Below are 17,198 nucleotides of genomic sequence, written 5' to 3'. Positions count from 1 at the left end.
TGTTCTCATCCTGGACGCCGATCGTCGCCGGGTTGACGACAGCAGACGACTCTCGCCCCTCGACGTCGATCGCTGATGGATCTACGATGATGGAGGGGAACCTGCTCTCGAGGCCGAACGTCGCGTCGACGACGGCGGAGGGCTCTACTCCTCGACGCCGATCGTTATAGGCACCACTGAGGGGTGCAGACGTCTGTTACTTTCCGCAATTTTCCAAACCAGAAGCCCGGAAGTACACTGTTCACTGGTTTGGAAAACAAGGGCCCTGAAAGGGGAACAGCCCTGTCCCTAGAAATCCATTTGCAGAGCGGAAGAAAGGGTGGGTCGGTAAGGAATCTGCAGCTAGAGATAAGTGATTACCGAAGTAACTTGTTCATGTGATAGAGACTTCTAGCCTCGGATTCCTTACCTTTGAATAGTTACCCAAGCAATACCTCAATCCTGAGGTGGATCTGTGGACCAATTTCACATGAGGAAGTCCTGATGGGCCGAACAGTGATTGTCCAGGCAGTAGTGCTTTGAGAACATGTGCAGTGAGGCACATGTTGCTGCCCAACAGATATCCAGGACAAGAACTCTGCGTGCTAACTCTGTGGTTGCAGCCTTCGCTTTGGTGGAATGAGCAAACAAACCATCAGTGGATTGCTATTTAGTCAATGCATAGTAGATTTTAATACAGACCGAGATCCATCGTTGTATGGTCCACTTCTGTATGTCCCTCCCTTCTTGCTCCGACATACCCCACAAAGATTGGTCACCCAACTGAACTTCATGTGCTGTCAAGGTAGAACAACAACGCTATTTATGGGTCTACACGGTGGTCGCTCCTCTTCTTTTGAGGGGTGAGGCAGAGTGTAAAAAGTATACAGAGTGATGGACTGGCACACATGAAATGGAGTGACCACTTTCAGAAGAAAGGAAGTTCTTGCACGAAGCCCCAGTTTGTCTGGGTAGATGTTAAGATAAGGACACTTGGATAACAAAGCCTGAACCTCACTGACCCTCTGGGCAGATGTTATTGCAACCAAGAAGTCTGTCTTGATAGTCAGGAGCCTGACTGGAGAATTGTGCAGGGTCTCAAAAGGCGTGCACATAAGGAATGTGAGGATGAGATTGAGGTCCTACTGATACATAATAAAGGGAGAAGGTGAGAGCAATAGATTATTTGAAGAGGGATGGCCAATCAGGCAACTGTAGAGAAGCCAAAATGGAGAAGAGCTAGCCTTTCAGAGTGCCCACAGCAAAGCTCTACTGAGCCAGGAAAAGAACGAACAAGAGATCCTGGGAAAGCGGATCAAGTTGTCTTTCTGTACACCATCCTACAAATTTTGTCCAAAGGCAGACGTATACCGTCTTGGTGGAGGGACACCTGGCTGACAAGATCACGTCACAGATTTCGGACGGAAGTCAACTGTCTCTGCTTAATATCCACGTAAGAAGGAAGAGCGTTGACAGATTCGGGTGTAGAACCCTCCACTGTTGCTGCGACAGATTCACTCAAAGGGGCAGCCCGATTGGAGGACCGATGGCCATGCTCAACATCTCTGGATACCAGACTCTCGGGGGCCAGTCCGGAGCCACAAGGATGACTTGGGCCCGGTCGTTCCTGATGTTCTTAAGAATTCCGGGCAGGAGAGGTATAGGCAGAAAGGCATACAGGAGGCCTGAGCTGCACTCGCGACAAAAGCATCTCCAAGGGAGAGCCGAAACTCCAGTGAGTAGAATAGCTAATATTGCATGTTCTCATCAGTGGCAAACTGGTCTAACCAAGGCTCTCCCCACTGCTTTAACAGACATTGCACCACCTCCAGATGGAGACGCCATTTGTGGTTTGGTAGGCATCTTCAGCTCCTGGACTCGCTGTTGGGATGATAGGCCCAAAGCTGCACTATACCCAGAACAACTCTGATGAAGAGGAGCTTCTGAGATGGAGTCAGGTGTGACTTTGTCACATTGATAGTGAACCCCAACAAATGTAGGAGGTCCGCTGTGTCTGGAGGTGGGAGAAAACAGTATGGGGCAAGCCAGCGGTCAACACCCCGTCGCCGAGAAAGGGGAAGACTGACACTCCTGATATCCCCAGATGAGCGACAACCACCAAAACCACCTTGGTGAACACCCAAAGGGTGCTGGTGAGGCCAAATGGGAGCACAGAGAGCTGAAAGTGCTTGTGGCCCACCATGGACCACAAATAACGTCTATGTGCCAGCAGGACGGGAAGTGAAAATATGAGTCCTGTAGGTCCAATGCTACCATCCAGTCTCACAGATCAAGGGCAGATAGAACCTGAGATAAAGTGAGCATTTTGAACTTCTTCTTGAGGAAGAACTTGAGGGAGCACAGGTCTAGAATAGGACAAATGTAAAAAGAACAATTGATGGACAGAATGCAGAACAATGTCATACATTCACCCCAGTACAGAATTCTGGGCCTAAATCTATCTTTTTTTGCTCCCCATGCCTTTCCAGTTTGAACCCAGCCATATACAAATCAGTCTTGACCCTGCGCCCAATGGGAACAGTCCAGCCCGAACTGCCAGGTTAGGTCCTCCATGGACAGGAAAGAAGCATCCTTGGACCAGTTTCAGGGTTTCACCCCTCATCAGCCAGGATAGCTTGACTCCAGTGGAATGGAGAGCACAGGACCAACGGCTGGGCATGCCCGTCCCACTCAGGGGACAAATGCAAAAAGAACAATTGATGGACAGATTGTAGAACAAGGTCATACATTCACCCCAGGAAGGAGATCTGGGCCTAAATCATTTGTTTAGCTCCCCATGCCATTACAGACTGAACCCAGCCATATGCATATCAGTCTTGGCCCTGAGCCCAAATGGGAACCGTCCAGCCCAAAAGGGAACCGTCCAGCCCGAACTGCCAGGCCAGGTCCTCCCTGCACTGGAAACAAGCATCATAGGACCAGTTTCGGGGTTTCTTTTGCTAGAATAGGACAAAGGTCTCCATCCTTCTTGGGCACCATAAAGTAGTGGGAATAACACCCACTTCTGGCGTCTGCAGTCTCTCTATGGATTCTTTGGGCAAAACATCCATCACTCCCTGTTGGAGAAGAGACGTGTGGTTCTCAGTCAGCCTGTCATGTGTAGGTGGCATGGAGGGACAGGTAGTCTCAAAGGGGAAAGAGAATAGACCCCTTAGACAATCTGTAAAACCCACCTGCTAATGTTATGGACTACCAGAAGGCAGGTAATGGCGAATCCTACCACGTACTGGGTGCCCATGGTGGTAAATAAGTGGACAAGAAAGGTGTGGAAGTTCCGTCTGCTGGGTAGATGTGTGTGTGTGGGGGGTGGGTCAGTGGGGCGGATGACTGACCAGACCTTGGCCACCTGACTCACAGGGCCGGCAGAAGCTGCAGCCTGGCAGCGGGTACCAATGCACTGTACCCCACCCCCCCACCCCTTCTGTGGCCACGAATAGAGCAAAAGGCAGATTGATGATGACGGGGGGTGGGGGTCTGGGGGGTGATGGAAAGACCCAAGGACCTGGCCATAGCCCGGCTGTACTTAAGCACTACTGCGCTGGATCACACTTGTCTCAGATGCGATAAGAGCCATCAAAGGGCATGTCCATAAGTGATATCTAGACATCACATGAAAAGCCAGTAGTCCACAACAGCATGGCGTCTCAGAGTGACTGTCGTCAAAACCACTCTGCCTAGTGTGTCAGTGGTGTCCTAGCCAAAGCAAATGGTGAACTTATCTGCGGCTCTCCCATTGGCAACAGCCTGGGACAGCACATCAAAGGCCTCCTTCGGCACTGTGTCCCACGGAGCTTGGTAATAGCGGCACAAAAGCCATGCAGTGTTCATAAATCGCAATGCCAAGCAGGCGAAAAAAAACATTGTCTTGTCTAAATTGTCCATCGTTTAGAATTTCCGATCCCCCAAGGCCATTGGAAATGCGCCAGTATTTACATTGGACGTGGAGGCTTGGACCACCAAGTTCTCCGGGGAGGGGTATTGGGTCCCCTGGGGCAGGGCAGTGGTAGTGGACAAAAGCCCCTTCAAAGGAGTCCCTGTACTGGGCTTGGACCAAGCAGTACGTCTGTAAGTGCTTCATTAAAAGGGAGAAGCGGTTCTGAGGGGGACACTCCCGACTGAACCACTTCTGTCAAGATGTTAGTTTTGACTGCCACAGAGGGCAAACTAAGATCGAAAACATCAGCAGCCTCCTACACCACCATTGCAAACAAAGCTCCCTCTTCCATAGCCACAGTAGGGTGAGAAAACATAACAGTATCTGGAGAAGTTTCCAGTCCACTGGCTTCACTCAAATACTCACACCAGTACACAGGAACTTTATAGGGCTGGTATTTTTCAGGGCCCGGTACCCCTCCACTAGTAAGAACAGGGCTTAAGCTCTGGCATGGATGGTATGGCTCCAGACTGTGCTGAAGCCAGCTGCAGATGATGCCCCGCTGCTTCAGTGTCAGTGATGAGGGTGGGGATAGAGCAAGTGGCAATGGAAGCGTCAGCCTTGGACCCGAGGAAGGTCAGGATGATGCGACCGACGCCGATCCGGATCCATCTGTGGATCCCTGGGATCCGACTGGTGCTGTGACCAGAGGAGTCAGCATGGATCCAAAACCACGGTCCCAAAAGCGTGCCACCGCAAACGGGCAGCTGAAATATGAGGTGCATGGCCTCATATAACTGTTGGAGTTGGGCAGGGGTAGCTACGCCTTACGGAAACTCAGGGAGGCGCAGAGCCAATCTAGACACTGGCTCAACCAAGGAGACCGGCATGGCATGGCAAGGATCGCTCATTTGTCGACTGAAGATGTGAAGTCAAAGTGTGCTTCGACTTCTTTTTCTTATCTGACCTAGACTAACCCTAGTGGCTCAACGAGTTAGAGTGCGATGATGACTTTGGGCTCCGTAAACATTCCCGGGTACTTCCTCTCGACCGGAACCTCGATCGTCATGCGTCGAACCACCAGGAGCTTGAGGGATCGGTCCCTCAAGGCCTTCGTGCCAGTCGGGATAGGCATTCGGGTCGTGGTCCCACTCGAGGCACCAGTCCGTCACCGACATCTGCCGGTAAGAGGAAACGCAGGGCTGGAAGCTACCCTTTTCAGATGACATACTAACACACCAGGAGGATAAATCTCAAACGCACCAGACAAATTGTAGGAAAAACCTCGTAAAAAAAATGTCTAAGAGGTAGCTCTTCCCAGATCTGCTCGGCTGCTGAGGAAAGAAAAGAACAGACGTCAGCGCGCCTGGGTGGTGCCTATATAAGCACTGCAAACATAACGTCAGGTGTGGACAACGCCGATGACGCCAGATGCCATTACCTACCGGTGCGAACTGGGTACTGCTCACAAAAAAATGTCCAGATCCAGTCTGGCGCCTCAGGATAATTCAAAGGTAAGGAATCTGCGGCTAGAAGTCTCTGTCAAATACAATGACATACTTTTATAAATTGATGCAAGTTATTGCTACTTTTTTAAAAAAAAGTACCATTGATCCCCTGTCTAACAAGGAAGGAATCATGCAAGATTCCACGCTGGAAGATAGGCATGAGTCTAAAACACAGTCTTTTCTGCCCTCCAATCTGTCCATATGACCTACTAGCTAAAGAAACTTGGCACTCAAAAAGAGTAATGGAAGAAAATCAAGTTTCTGAAGGTCTGTCTTTGATTCAAGGAGAGCTGCAATCATCGTCTGAAATGAGCACCAGCAGCAAAGGTCAGGATATTAGGAAATAGGAAATAGGGCACATATGCATGTACAAACACGTGAGGGTGACCATCACATAATCTTACCAGAGATGCCAGCATCGCCTCCTCGCAGGTCCCATTGGTGTCCACCTCCTGCTTAATCTGAACTGAGGATTTTGAGCAGAAACTTTGCTCACTGGAAAAGCCATTGGCTTCATATTCCTGATCGCTGCCAGACTAATGAAGGAGGGAAAATGTAACATGAATAACAAGAACTTCCAAACAATACAAGTTGTTAATCTATTAGCTCATAAACCCATTCACAAACCGCCTTGGCATTATCGCATCTTTAGAAACTGTGTTAAAATATATATTTTTAAAAGCACATAATTTCACCGAACCAATCTTGACTGACCTGAAACTGATGCTTTTAGTAAAAGGCATCCTAAAAGTATCCACTCCTCAGAGAAATCAAATAATCCTTCAACAAGATAATTGGGATAATTAAACAAGGAATCTAGATGAGGTGTGTGATACTGGGAATGAAAATAGTTTAACAGCAAGCAGTAAGGTGTGAATTGTTCTTAGTCATTAACATGCATTTTCTGCACAACTGCATAACATGCTTCTGTCCACAAAATGGTAAAACATGGTCCAAATTAAATCTGTAAATGCATGTCCTAGATCAGAATTTGCTTTCTTTTTTACCCAAGGAAGCGGACAAAACAATAACAAAAAGTACAAGGAAGGTAAATTCTAATAGGTTTACAAATGTATACATACCTTGATTATATGCGATTTTATAATGCCACTTATAATAGTCATTGTTCAGTGTTCCTTTGTTAGAGGCATAGTAAGACTATTTAAGCTTACAATTCGCAAATGAGCATTACCAAACACCCTTTTAGATGCTTGCTCTCACCACCCCTCTGAAGAAATGGTAAAAGGAAAAGGGTGCTGGATAAAAAGCTACTCATGAGGATGTGATTCACACAAAAAGCTAATAAATGCTTCATTATGTAAAAAGAAGTCAGTCCTTTAAACCAATCACTTATTTTCTTCAGAAACCATGAAAAGGAGTGAAATGAAATAAGTCCATGTCTAAATCGGACTTAGAGCAAGTACTTCCAAACAAAACATTGTCATTCTGGATATTTATGGCCCAGTAGCATAAATGAGCTTTGCCGGGGGCGCTAAGGCAGAAAAAATGCATCACCGTACCATTCATCTCAGAGCACAATTTTTATCAATTGTAAAGGTTGAATGTGAGAGTTGTTGACTTTATTTTTTATTCTTTACAACATTTTAAAAGGGAGATGCTTTTGATGAAATGTCACAATGGAGTTACGTGAAAAATCTCAATCCCAGATTAGCATCCAATTTACTGCATATCAGCACTAATGCAAGCATGGATGGTGACATTTTACAATTAACTTAAAAGTTCAAAACGCTATGGAAGAGACCACTTCTGTTTCTGATGTAAATGAGGGTTGCAATTTATAGATTACTGTGCATTCCACTTAAACATGCTTATAAAGGAAATACTGAGGTACAGGTTCCAAATACATAGTAACAACTGAGAAGTGCTGGTACGCTGTATTTAAAGTAAAACAAGCATGCACATGGGATCTCATTCTGCCTTCGTTTTCAGTCACTGCACTACAAAGAAGTATGCAGCTAAGCCTTTATTGACGCAGCTCATACATACCAACAGATGTACTGCTTGCCACTAGCTTAATGTTTTTGCATCAATCTCTGTACGTAGCAACATGTGACATCAAAACATTTAGGATGGCCAGGAAATGAATTGGTAGTGATGAAGCATGCCGCATGAACACCACAAACTACAGGCAGCATTGCACTAAAACACATGCTTAAGGACAACCGTCAACCCAGGCCAGCTCGAAATAATGTCTCTCTTTTTTTGAAGCTCATACATTTACACCTCCAAAATGTAAATGTGCTGTGCAGTTGTATAAATCAATGCTGAAAATCATCTTTACACAACTCAAGATTTTCAAGCGAACTTGGTGACAACCAAACCAAATTACCATCAGCCCCTTCCCCCTAAAATCCACAAATCATGGAGGTCTACGGAGTAGTCAGACAGAGAGTGATGAACAAAATTCAAGGTGAACCCTTTTTTAAATTTTATTTTACTGACATTTTCGTGGATGGCGGTTCTTTCATTTCTCAAGTCAAATTGTCTTCATGATGTGCAAAGGGCTCTTTCACGTTAATCAGACTGCTTTCAATTTTTAAAGGGGCTTTACATTAGTTGTAGTTCATAATTTTCAGCAGGACTTTAACTTGGTTCTTCAGCAAGAATACTTGCTGAAAAATATTACTGATTTGTAGAAATATTTCTGTAACAATGGTTATGAGACATTGGCATCAGTTAGTGAGTCACAATTTGTGAACTTTCCGAATAACGTCTGGTAAGATCTCATAAATTCTTCAACTGTTTAAATATTTTAAAAACCTATAGCTAGCAGAAGTTAAAAGTATCACATACCCTTAACTTCATCCTCTCCGTCCCTATTTTTGATTTCTTGACAGTGTGCGCATTTCACTTTCACAGAGGAGGACAATAGGATCAGACATGATTAAAATTGTAATGGTTGAATTTTATTAGCAGTAATTAGCTCTTCTGAAGCATTGGAGCTGCGAGCTGAACGAGGTCTGGTTTGCTCAGCCTATCCAAGTTCTGAACTTGACTTTGGTGTCAAAACTTGATTAATAGTTAGGTACAAAACTGGATCCCAACAACCATCTCATTCCTACGACAAAGTAAACCGCTCATCAGCAGACTGCGTTATTCTAACTCAGCAAACATGCATTGGGCAATGAATTTGAAAAAACCCAACATTCAAGTCCTAAGAAGGAATCAACTTAATAACTGGAGGAACTGGAACAGGAATAAATAGCCACTTTTATGCCAGACATATTTAGCAACAGCCGGGGTATGCACTTAGACTATACAATTTTAGACTCCCAAAGACTGATCTAAACAAACGTGTAATATTCTATGGTTGAGTCTGTCACGGTATGGATGTATTCTTCTACACGCTAAAAAGAAAATGTATTTCACTTTACTTTAAGTAAAACATTCCCTATTACTGTTGATTATTTAAACATCGTCTTACAATCGCCAGAAAAATATTAAATGACCATATTCTAGGATTACACAACCTTGCATGCAGGTCTGTATGGCTACAAGTATGCGCCAAGCTGTGCTTCAGGGAAAGCAGATTCCTACAATAGAAAGCTAGATGAAAAATTTACCTGAAATATTGATTGTACCTTAAAGCTAAATTTGTTAATCATGAATCATCTTGCTTACCAAACCTTGGAAGTTGCTGATTATTATCTACTAGGAGTATAGACAGGGAAAAGCAAGTACAAACAACTTGCATCAACTGGTCGAACACATATTTTATAGCTACCACGGCAAAGTGAGTCTGGTTGTGACAATATGACATATCAGACTTTCTGATGTCAATAAAATATAAAGGAGAGTTTCCTATTGTAAGAAATTAACTTTATTAGCCTGTGATTTAGTTTTGAATCTTGATGCACTTTGTCAGCTAGACTACCTGTCCTCTTGCAGCATGGTGGCGCTTAAAGAATCTGATGCACAGTTAATTCCATCAAATATGTGATGGCTTAAAGGCCATATGGGAAAACAGCAACGCCGAAGAATGGACTAAATATGCACACTTCCAAAGACAAGATATATTAGAGAAGTATGCAATTATTATAGAAGAAAGAGCACACACTGCATTTGGTAAAGTCATAAAACAGACAACTTAAACATGTATTGATCATGGTTGTCGCTCACTAGGATATTGCTGTATCATCCGAATACACCTCTCATAATAAAGACGCACAATCAAAAACGTTTACCATTCTGATGGATGTGATTACTCCCGATTCCTTACTTGAAGTACCTACCAGGCCATAGGCTGGATCTGAAAATGATTCTTTAGCTAGTCCTGATCACCACTGTCACGTGGCGTTACTCAATGCTGACAAAGCAGTTTGCAGCTTAGCTAACCTAAAAACTACACATCACCGGCCAGGCGCCATTAGCGGCACTGAGGTCAGTTTAATCCACTTTCCATGCCTGCATAGACTTAAAAATGGAAAATGAAAACCGAGAAAATCAAAAAGGATAAAAACTAAAAATCTACAAGGGGGGGCGATAGGACAGGATAACAAATCTGTATGAGTCATCAGATTTATCAGGCTGAATGTTTGAGGTAACTTTTTAGTCTAGTTGCTATTACATTTCACAGATTCCTTATAAGAGTTCTAAAAATGAGGTGAGGTTAAGGTATTAATCCACCTCATGTTATAACAGTCTGTAACACAGCCCTGCCGAACAGATGTAAGACGGGTTCCTATTTCCAGACAATAATATTTTGGGAAACAGTGAAGAGAAGACTATCATTATGACTTGAATTTATGCAGCTCTTAGGTAATAAAACCAGAACCCCTTGAGTGAAGACTTCCAACCAACTCATAACACGGTTTCAATGTCAATACAATTCAAAGGTAAATAGACTGTTTTTGAACAGCACAAGTTATCTTTTTCCCCTGGAAGAACACAAATGGATAATTATCCTTCCATAAATCACTGGATCTGTGTATACAGTATTTCAAAGCACTTGTTAAGACGCTTAAACCTTTCAATTGTTTTGAGGGCTGAAAGAAGGAAAAGGGCTATAAGAAAAATGGTTTCAGAAACATGGAATCCCAGCATCAATTTTGTAAAGGAAGAGACTTCACCTGAATAACTAATTAATCCTTATGGAATATTGTAAACCGAAAAGAAGCAGTCTGAGTCGGAAGCTCGCTTACTCTTACTTTAAAAAAGGGTAAGCACTAAGAAAATCACTTCCCAGTAGAGAAATGTTCGATGGACAATGCCTAGGTTTGTAGAGTCAAAAATAGAATGGACACTGGTATCTACAAAACCTTTGGTTTGTATTCGAAAACCCTCATAGACATCCTGGTTTTATCGTTGCGGTGTATCTTTTATCCGCCCCCTCAGGAGTCATGGCGTATTCATAGGGTAGTCGATTAACGTGCTGGATGCCTGCCTCACCCGAGGCTACCTCCGGTACAGGTAGAAGTGTCCAGAGATAATGGGAAAGGATAAAAATGGGATAAAAATAGTGTCTCACCTAAGAATTTATTTATTAGAAAAAAGGGGGTAGGCACTATTGATAAAAGAAAGTGCGAGATGATGGTAATCATGTTCCTGGATTACCGCATGTCTTAAAGAATGTGTCAACATGTTTCAGCTCTCTCGGCCCGGCCGGGTCTACAGAGCTTTCGTCAGGACAAAACGCAAACGAAAAAAGGAAGTTATTAACTCACACCACTTGAGTAGTTTTGATGATAAGTATGGTCAACTTATACTTAGATTCCCTGCCCCTGGCTTTGATAGCCAGGGGCAGAGTCAGCACAGGGGACACAGCGCCGAACCTCGTGGCAAAGACCACAAGCGACTCTCCGACCCCTGTTGAAGCTATCATTGAGCTCAATACAGCACAGGGAATCTAAGTATAAGTTTCTGACATTGTTGCAAATTATATTTTTTATAATTTTTTTTAACTTGATATGTTTTTTTAATGTGCATTATGACGTCGTATTCCTCCTAATGTGAATGAATAGGTGTTTTTGTATATATAACTTCTTTAACCAACTTAATAAAATTAAACGTATATATTTTTACAAAAACTGGATTAAGAATTGACTTACTGGCAACTGATAAATGGACCTGTGGTTTTTTGAGCATTAAGTGTGTGGTGATTGTATGGTTGGTATGCTAATTGAATAGACCAAAGGGAGTTATTTCTAGACTTAACCGCCAAGCAGGATGGAGCCACTGTCCACTGTGGAGATCTGCACACTTTCACTCCTGTAAATTCCAGGTCACCTGAAGGTTGGGACATGCTGTCCTTCAAGTTCCTATTGAATTTGTTACATTGAAGGAACAGGGCCTACTGAAGGCATCACATTCTCTAATGCGCCAGAGGTAAAAGAAATATACATGAAATCTTCAGGCATAAAAAACATAAATCTATCCTTGCATTTTAAAAAGGGTTGTTTTTGAATGAGAGAATCCTGCCCTGAATTCTGGATACCCTTCCCAAAGGAATAAAAGGAGTATACCAATAAGACAAACTGATCTTGGATCCGATTTGAGAAAAGAAAAGCTTTTTTTTTCCACTTCACAGAAAGATGTCACTCTTTTTAAGGTGCGATTGTACCAGGCAAGCTCTTTGACACAAGAATTAGAGTTGTCGCCCGACGAACAGAAAGGCAAACGTGGGTATCTAGGAACTGGAGGTCTTCTCAAATGAGCCATCATTACTGCCATGACCTTTGTACTGAATTTTGGAGATCAGTAGAGACCACAGGGTAGCACCTTGAATAAGGCAGAGGTTGCAGTGCTGTCAACCTGAGATACTTCAATGCGACTGAACTATAAGGATGTTGAAATAAGCATTCTGTAGATATAAATACCATACAGTCCAGCTCCTCTAAAGACAGGCAACTGGACGAACATTCTGAGATTCTATTTCTCAGAAAATTAACAGTGGAATGAGGAAATATAGCAAAACATCTCACTCTCTAATAAGGAGGGTGCACCCACTTCTGGCACAGCTTCCTACAACAATACAGCTATGGCCATGAAAAAACATGTTTAAATTGGGTTTGATGAGGAAACAGTGATAGGTTTCCCAAGAAATGCCAGACTACAACCCTATTTGACAATCTGTAAGACCTACTGGTTTTAGGGAGGTTTCTGCTAACTTGGAATAAACACTGCTACCTAACATCCAATCGGTGTCGATGAACACGTTCTTGATAGAAATCAAAAAAGAGAGGAGGATGGAGGATGAAAAGCCTAGGCCCTATCACCATGTATGTGGTCCACCACCCAGTTTGAAGACTGCTATCACCCAAATTAAAGCAAGTCACCTCTAGATTTCTTATACTGCGTATGAAACTTACCTGAGGTTGAAAACAGGGTCAGAGTCCTGGCAGTGCAGAGCGCTCAGCTCTTTTCAGACTCTGATCTGCAGATTTACCAAAATAAACGGTGGCTCCCCAGATCATCCTGGCAGGCTTTTTGAGAGGACTACAAAAATAATCCGGTGACGACAGAACCACTAAAACCACCTGTTTTCATGAAGCATGTATATATATATCTGGCCAACAGACGAGTAACTTTAGATGATCAGAGACAGACTCCTTGAACAAATACGATCTTTGATAAAAACATCCATATTTTTAGCTCTCATACTCTTTTGGATTTGCATGAATAGCTTTCTAATTCAGTTCAGTGGCAAGACATTTTGCTCTGCTTCATGTCTAGACAGATCATATCCATTACCACCTTGTTAAAAAGGAAGGATTTAGAAAGCTACTTCAATGTAAAAGCAGATTTCTGCTTTTGCTTAGCTATATCAACGTGTAATATGTCTGCTGCATTTCTAATTTCAGCTGTAAACAAAGCCTGTTAATCTGAAACAGGTTATTCATAAGTATGCAACTCATACTAGACTGATGAGTGTAATCCACAAGCAGTGAGATCTGTATAGCATTGGAGTCTAAACTTAGTCTCTTCCTCCTCTGAGTTGTCAGTGATCTTTATTGGGGAGTTGGGGATTTAAGGTATTCAAAGCATTTGCGTCAGACACAAATATATCATACAATCAAAGCAACATTTATAATGGAGCAGATGCACAGCAGGATTCAAAATCTGCTTTGAGATCAGCTTGAAAGCCAATTTTAGACTGTTCAAGCCAGCATCACAACTGTATCACTTGACGCCCAAGGTACATTAATTTACTCCTCAGTAGCTGAAAAACCGACCGAGGAGTTGAAAAACCTACAGAGGAAATACATGTTTTTAACACATTCCATTTGAAAGCTTCTATCTGCTCTTTAGAAACACCAGGAAGTTCAGCTGACAAAGAACAGAAAACATGTCATTTTCGGTGGAGCACAAGCTGCAAATGTTAACTTCAAAGAGTGGCTTCAGACTCTGAAGCCAATGATGGGAATAGAAAGAATTCCAGTTCCTGTTGGATTCCTAGAAATGCGCTTATGGAAGGAATCAGTGAGTTAACAGCCATCAGAAATATTTAAATCTTATCCAGTGTAGCTAATAACAGCAACTATCGAAGCTGTGCTTAATTCACACTGCCCGATATGATGGCAACACCGAATTAAATTAGAGCTTGAACTACAGTAAAAAAATTAAATTTAAAAAAAACTGCACTGAAATGTTGTAATTCTATGGGATGTCCTCTCCGTTGAATTGAAAAAATATCTTTTGAGGTCAGACCACAAGTAAAGCAAAGAAAACTATCCTCTGTTCATGAACAGAAAGGAAGGGTTACTATAACAGTATTGACCCTAATCTAGACAAGACACCAAAAAACCACAAAAGGTTTTACTTCATCAAGATCTGAAGAAGGTGGTCAGTGATAAAAACCTAAAAAAGTCAATAATGAAGAAAGGTACTAGCATTTTGGTGACTCCTATCACTGAAAAAGAGTTGCCTATCATGCCGCTGAATACTTACTCTAATGAAAGCTTCTGTTCACAAAAACGGATTATCAGTTTTTATACTTTCACAGTTGACTGAATATAACAGTACGAAATAGATAGTTAATAGTTAGATATAATGTCAAATAATGGAGTGCACTCAAATTAGTCAGTTATATAAAGTAACTAATGTATGACACACATTGTCTCCATCAGTACAGACTGCGATCGTTGTGCATTTGATCAAAGTTCCAATCACTATCAACAGCCAAGTTGCCTCAAGACATGACACATGTATATTGTTCCTGAGCCTCCTAGGGGTTGACAGTATATCCGTATAATACAGCCTAAATGAACGGGAGGTATAAATAAGCATTGGTAGTTATCACATGCAGGCATACTTGTGCATCATGATGCAATCTGAAAGGAAATAATACTGTCACATCTTGCCAATTAAGTGGTAAGTTAACCATGGAAGAACATTTGGCTGGCAAAGAACTGTAAGACTGGTACTTTACTATGCAGGTCAGAAAACTACCTGCTTCAGAGCAAAAGAAAATGTTCAACAGAAGAACTATACAGGGAAATACTATTTCTAGGAAATATCATAGATTGCATTGCATAGACGAAAATATTAGTTAAGCGAGCAAGCAATAATGTTTCTATGAGCTGAACCAATCAGTGAGCACCAGGTACACCTGGGAAATAGCTAAATCACTTGCTGGAAGTTTATTTTTGTTTGGGTCAGTGAGGAATCTCCTACCATCCTCATTTACTCAAGGCAGGTCGCATATATACACTATTAAGGCATGACTGTTCAAGTAAACAGGGAAAGAACTCACACCAATCAAAACTTTTTTTAGTCTTCTCAACTATGGTAAAAAAGCACCACTAAAACAACTGAGTCATTGACTATAAAAGAGCCTGCTTCTCCCTTACTAAAGTTCTCCTTGCCAATTTAACTTACATTTTATGGGAACAGAAATTTTACTCTGCTCTGGAAAAAACACACTGAACAAACTTTTGGGAATATTCCTGTGTTGGAAATTAAGGCTGTTATTAGGATAACAGTGCATTAGACGGGTGCAATTAAGATGTAGACTAGTATCTAATTTCCTTTCTCAACTGAGTAAAGGAGAAAAGGCTGTTCTATTATTTCCTACGTATATATCAACTATCCGGACTTTGCTTTAAGTCCCATTGACCATTATGAATTCTACCGAAAGACAAACTAGACAACTAATTATAGAAGAAAACAACTGAGTTGTGTTGAATGTCGTAGTCCTACAAGAAGCCCTCTCCAGGGCAGTGAATGGAGTTAGAATGCTTATGCGTTCTTTAATATTTTGCAATACAATCTTGATAAAACAATGGAAAATGGAAAGGGTTAGTGGATTTAGGTTATTGTATACCAGCAGCGTGTATCACTTAATTATAGTTTTACCATATTTGTGTCATAGTTTGCAAAACTTGCAGATCTCACCAAAACTGTTCTTTCTAGCTCCAATAGATAAATATAGGTAATTTAGATAACCCTACTGAATACTTTGGTCCTCAATGCCGCATAATCCTAGTATCCCTCACGATGTTAAAGCGCATGCTGAGTATTTTGGGGGCTGTTGTGATGATGAAATCTGCAATTCACAGGCAACTGAAATACTTAACATGTTTCATAGTGCCCCATGGTATGAGGGTTTTTATACCACTGCATTATGTGCCATAAAAGCACCAAGTCACGTTATATATATATATATATATATATACACATACACAATGAAATATGTATGTCGATCACTCAACTGAAACATTAAGGCAGGCAAGAAGGTAGGGTGCACAATCTGAAAATGCAGGTTGCAATCAGATGGCAATATCAGTGGATGGCAAGATTCTTTGCTACACTAAAAGGTTCAAACTAATAGTTAAACATGTTAGCAACAGGCCAGACAGTCTGCCAGCCTATGAAGTTATGGAAATAATTTGGAGAAGCATAAAACTTTTGGGAGTCATTTGAATTTCACTTTAGAGTATCCATAGGTTTGTTGTGTGTGCCAATTCCCAAAGAATCGATTTCCTTGTTGGCAAATTTAGGCTGTGTTATTTCCTGTCAGAAGCAGCATGTAGAATGTCCCACCTTTGTGACCACAGCTTTGCACTGCAGAGTGTCCTCCAACCTCTCGAGTTTGATGAATGGAACTTTTAAAGAGCAGAAGTCTAACCTGTTCAGGTGCTTTTTCTGTAACAGAACAAAAAGATAGATTGGGCCCCACTTGTATCTGGATTTCAGGCACATTCTTTATGCCTCCATTTCTGGGAACAATTGCTCCCATTGGGAAGGTTTCAAATTTGACCAAGCAAGACGATGGTGAGACAGCACTAATGCACTGCTGCTGGAGGCACAGTACAAAGTAAGTGGTAGACCTGTGTAAGCAGAGACAGTAGGGGAGTTAAATGGTTATGTTATTGAGCTCAAAATATCTGAAGAGATTGCTGACCATGGAAGACATTCTTGTGGTTGAATGGTAGCCTGGAAAGGACTGGCAGATATGCTACAAAGATGAGTAACGTGTTCATCAGGAAGAAAGCACTACACTACAGTTGTGCAAAAAAAAAAAAAACAGGAGCTGCAAGGCCACCACAGGAAGAATGGGTAGTTTGCCTTTAAAACATAAATTACTGATAGTATTCTGCTACAGAGTACCATGCTTAACATATTACAGTTAAGTAATAGTTTAACACAAAGAATGAAATAAACTGTTTTGACAAAATCTCTAGGCAATAACTGTTTATGCAGTCCAACCCATTTGTGACATTCAATGTAATATTTGCCACTCCTCTTACTTTGGAATTAGTTAGCTCACACCAAATAGCTGATTTAACAATATATCTTCACAAATGTCATACATACTTTACATCTGACTGCTGGTATTAAGACCAAAGGTAGCGAAG

General features: G+C 42.0%; 1 protein-coding gene across 23 annotated transcripts in view; it reads right to left on the bottom strand.

Moving 5' to 3' along the window:
* Window positions 1-17,198, bottom strand: part of LOC147684447 (uncharacterized) — a 1,151,265-nt gene that overhangs the window by 386,473 nt on the left and 747,594 nt on the right. For 14 of the 23 annotated variants that reach the window (XM_086940390.1, XM_086940386.1, XM_086940393.1 and 11 more), the window contains one exon: window positions 5,787-5,918. In XM_086940390.1, the coding sequence (XP_086796516.1) occupies window positions 5,787-5,918 (132 nt within the window). Of the gene's footprint in view, window positions 1-5,786; window positions 5,919-16,383; window positions 16,486-17,198 lie in introns of all 23 variants that reach the window. The other 9 variants (XM_086940377.1, XM_086940391.1, XM_086940376.1 and 6 more) reach the window with 1 other exon arrangement.

Source organism: Lissotriton vulgaris, chromosome 10 (assembly GCF_964263255.1).
Source record: "Lissotriton vulgaris chromosome 10, aLisVul1.2, whole genome shotgun sequence".
Classification (NCBI taxonomy): Eukaryota; Metazoa; Chordata; class Amphibia; order Caudata; family Salamandridae; genus Lissotriton; species Lissotriton vulgaris.
The sequence above is the reverse complement of the archived record's forward strand: the minus strand, read 5'-3'. Positions and strand labels throughout refer to the sequence as shown.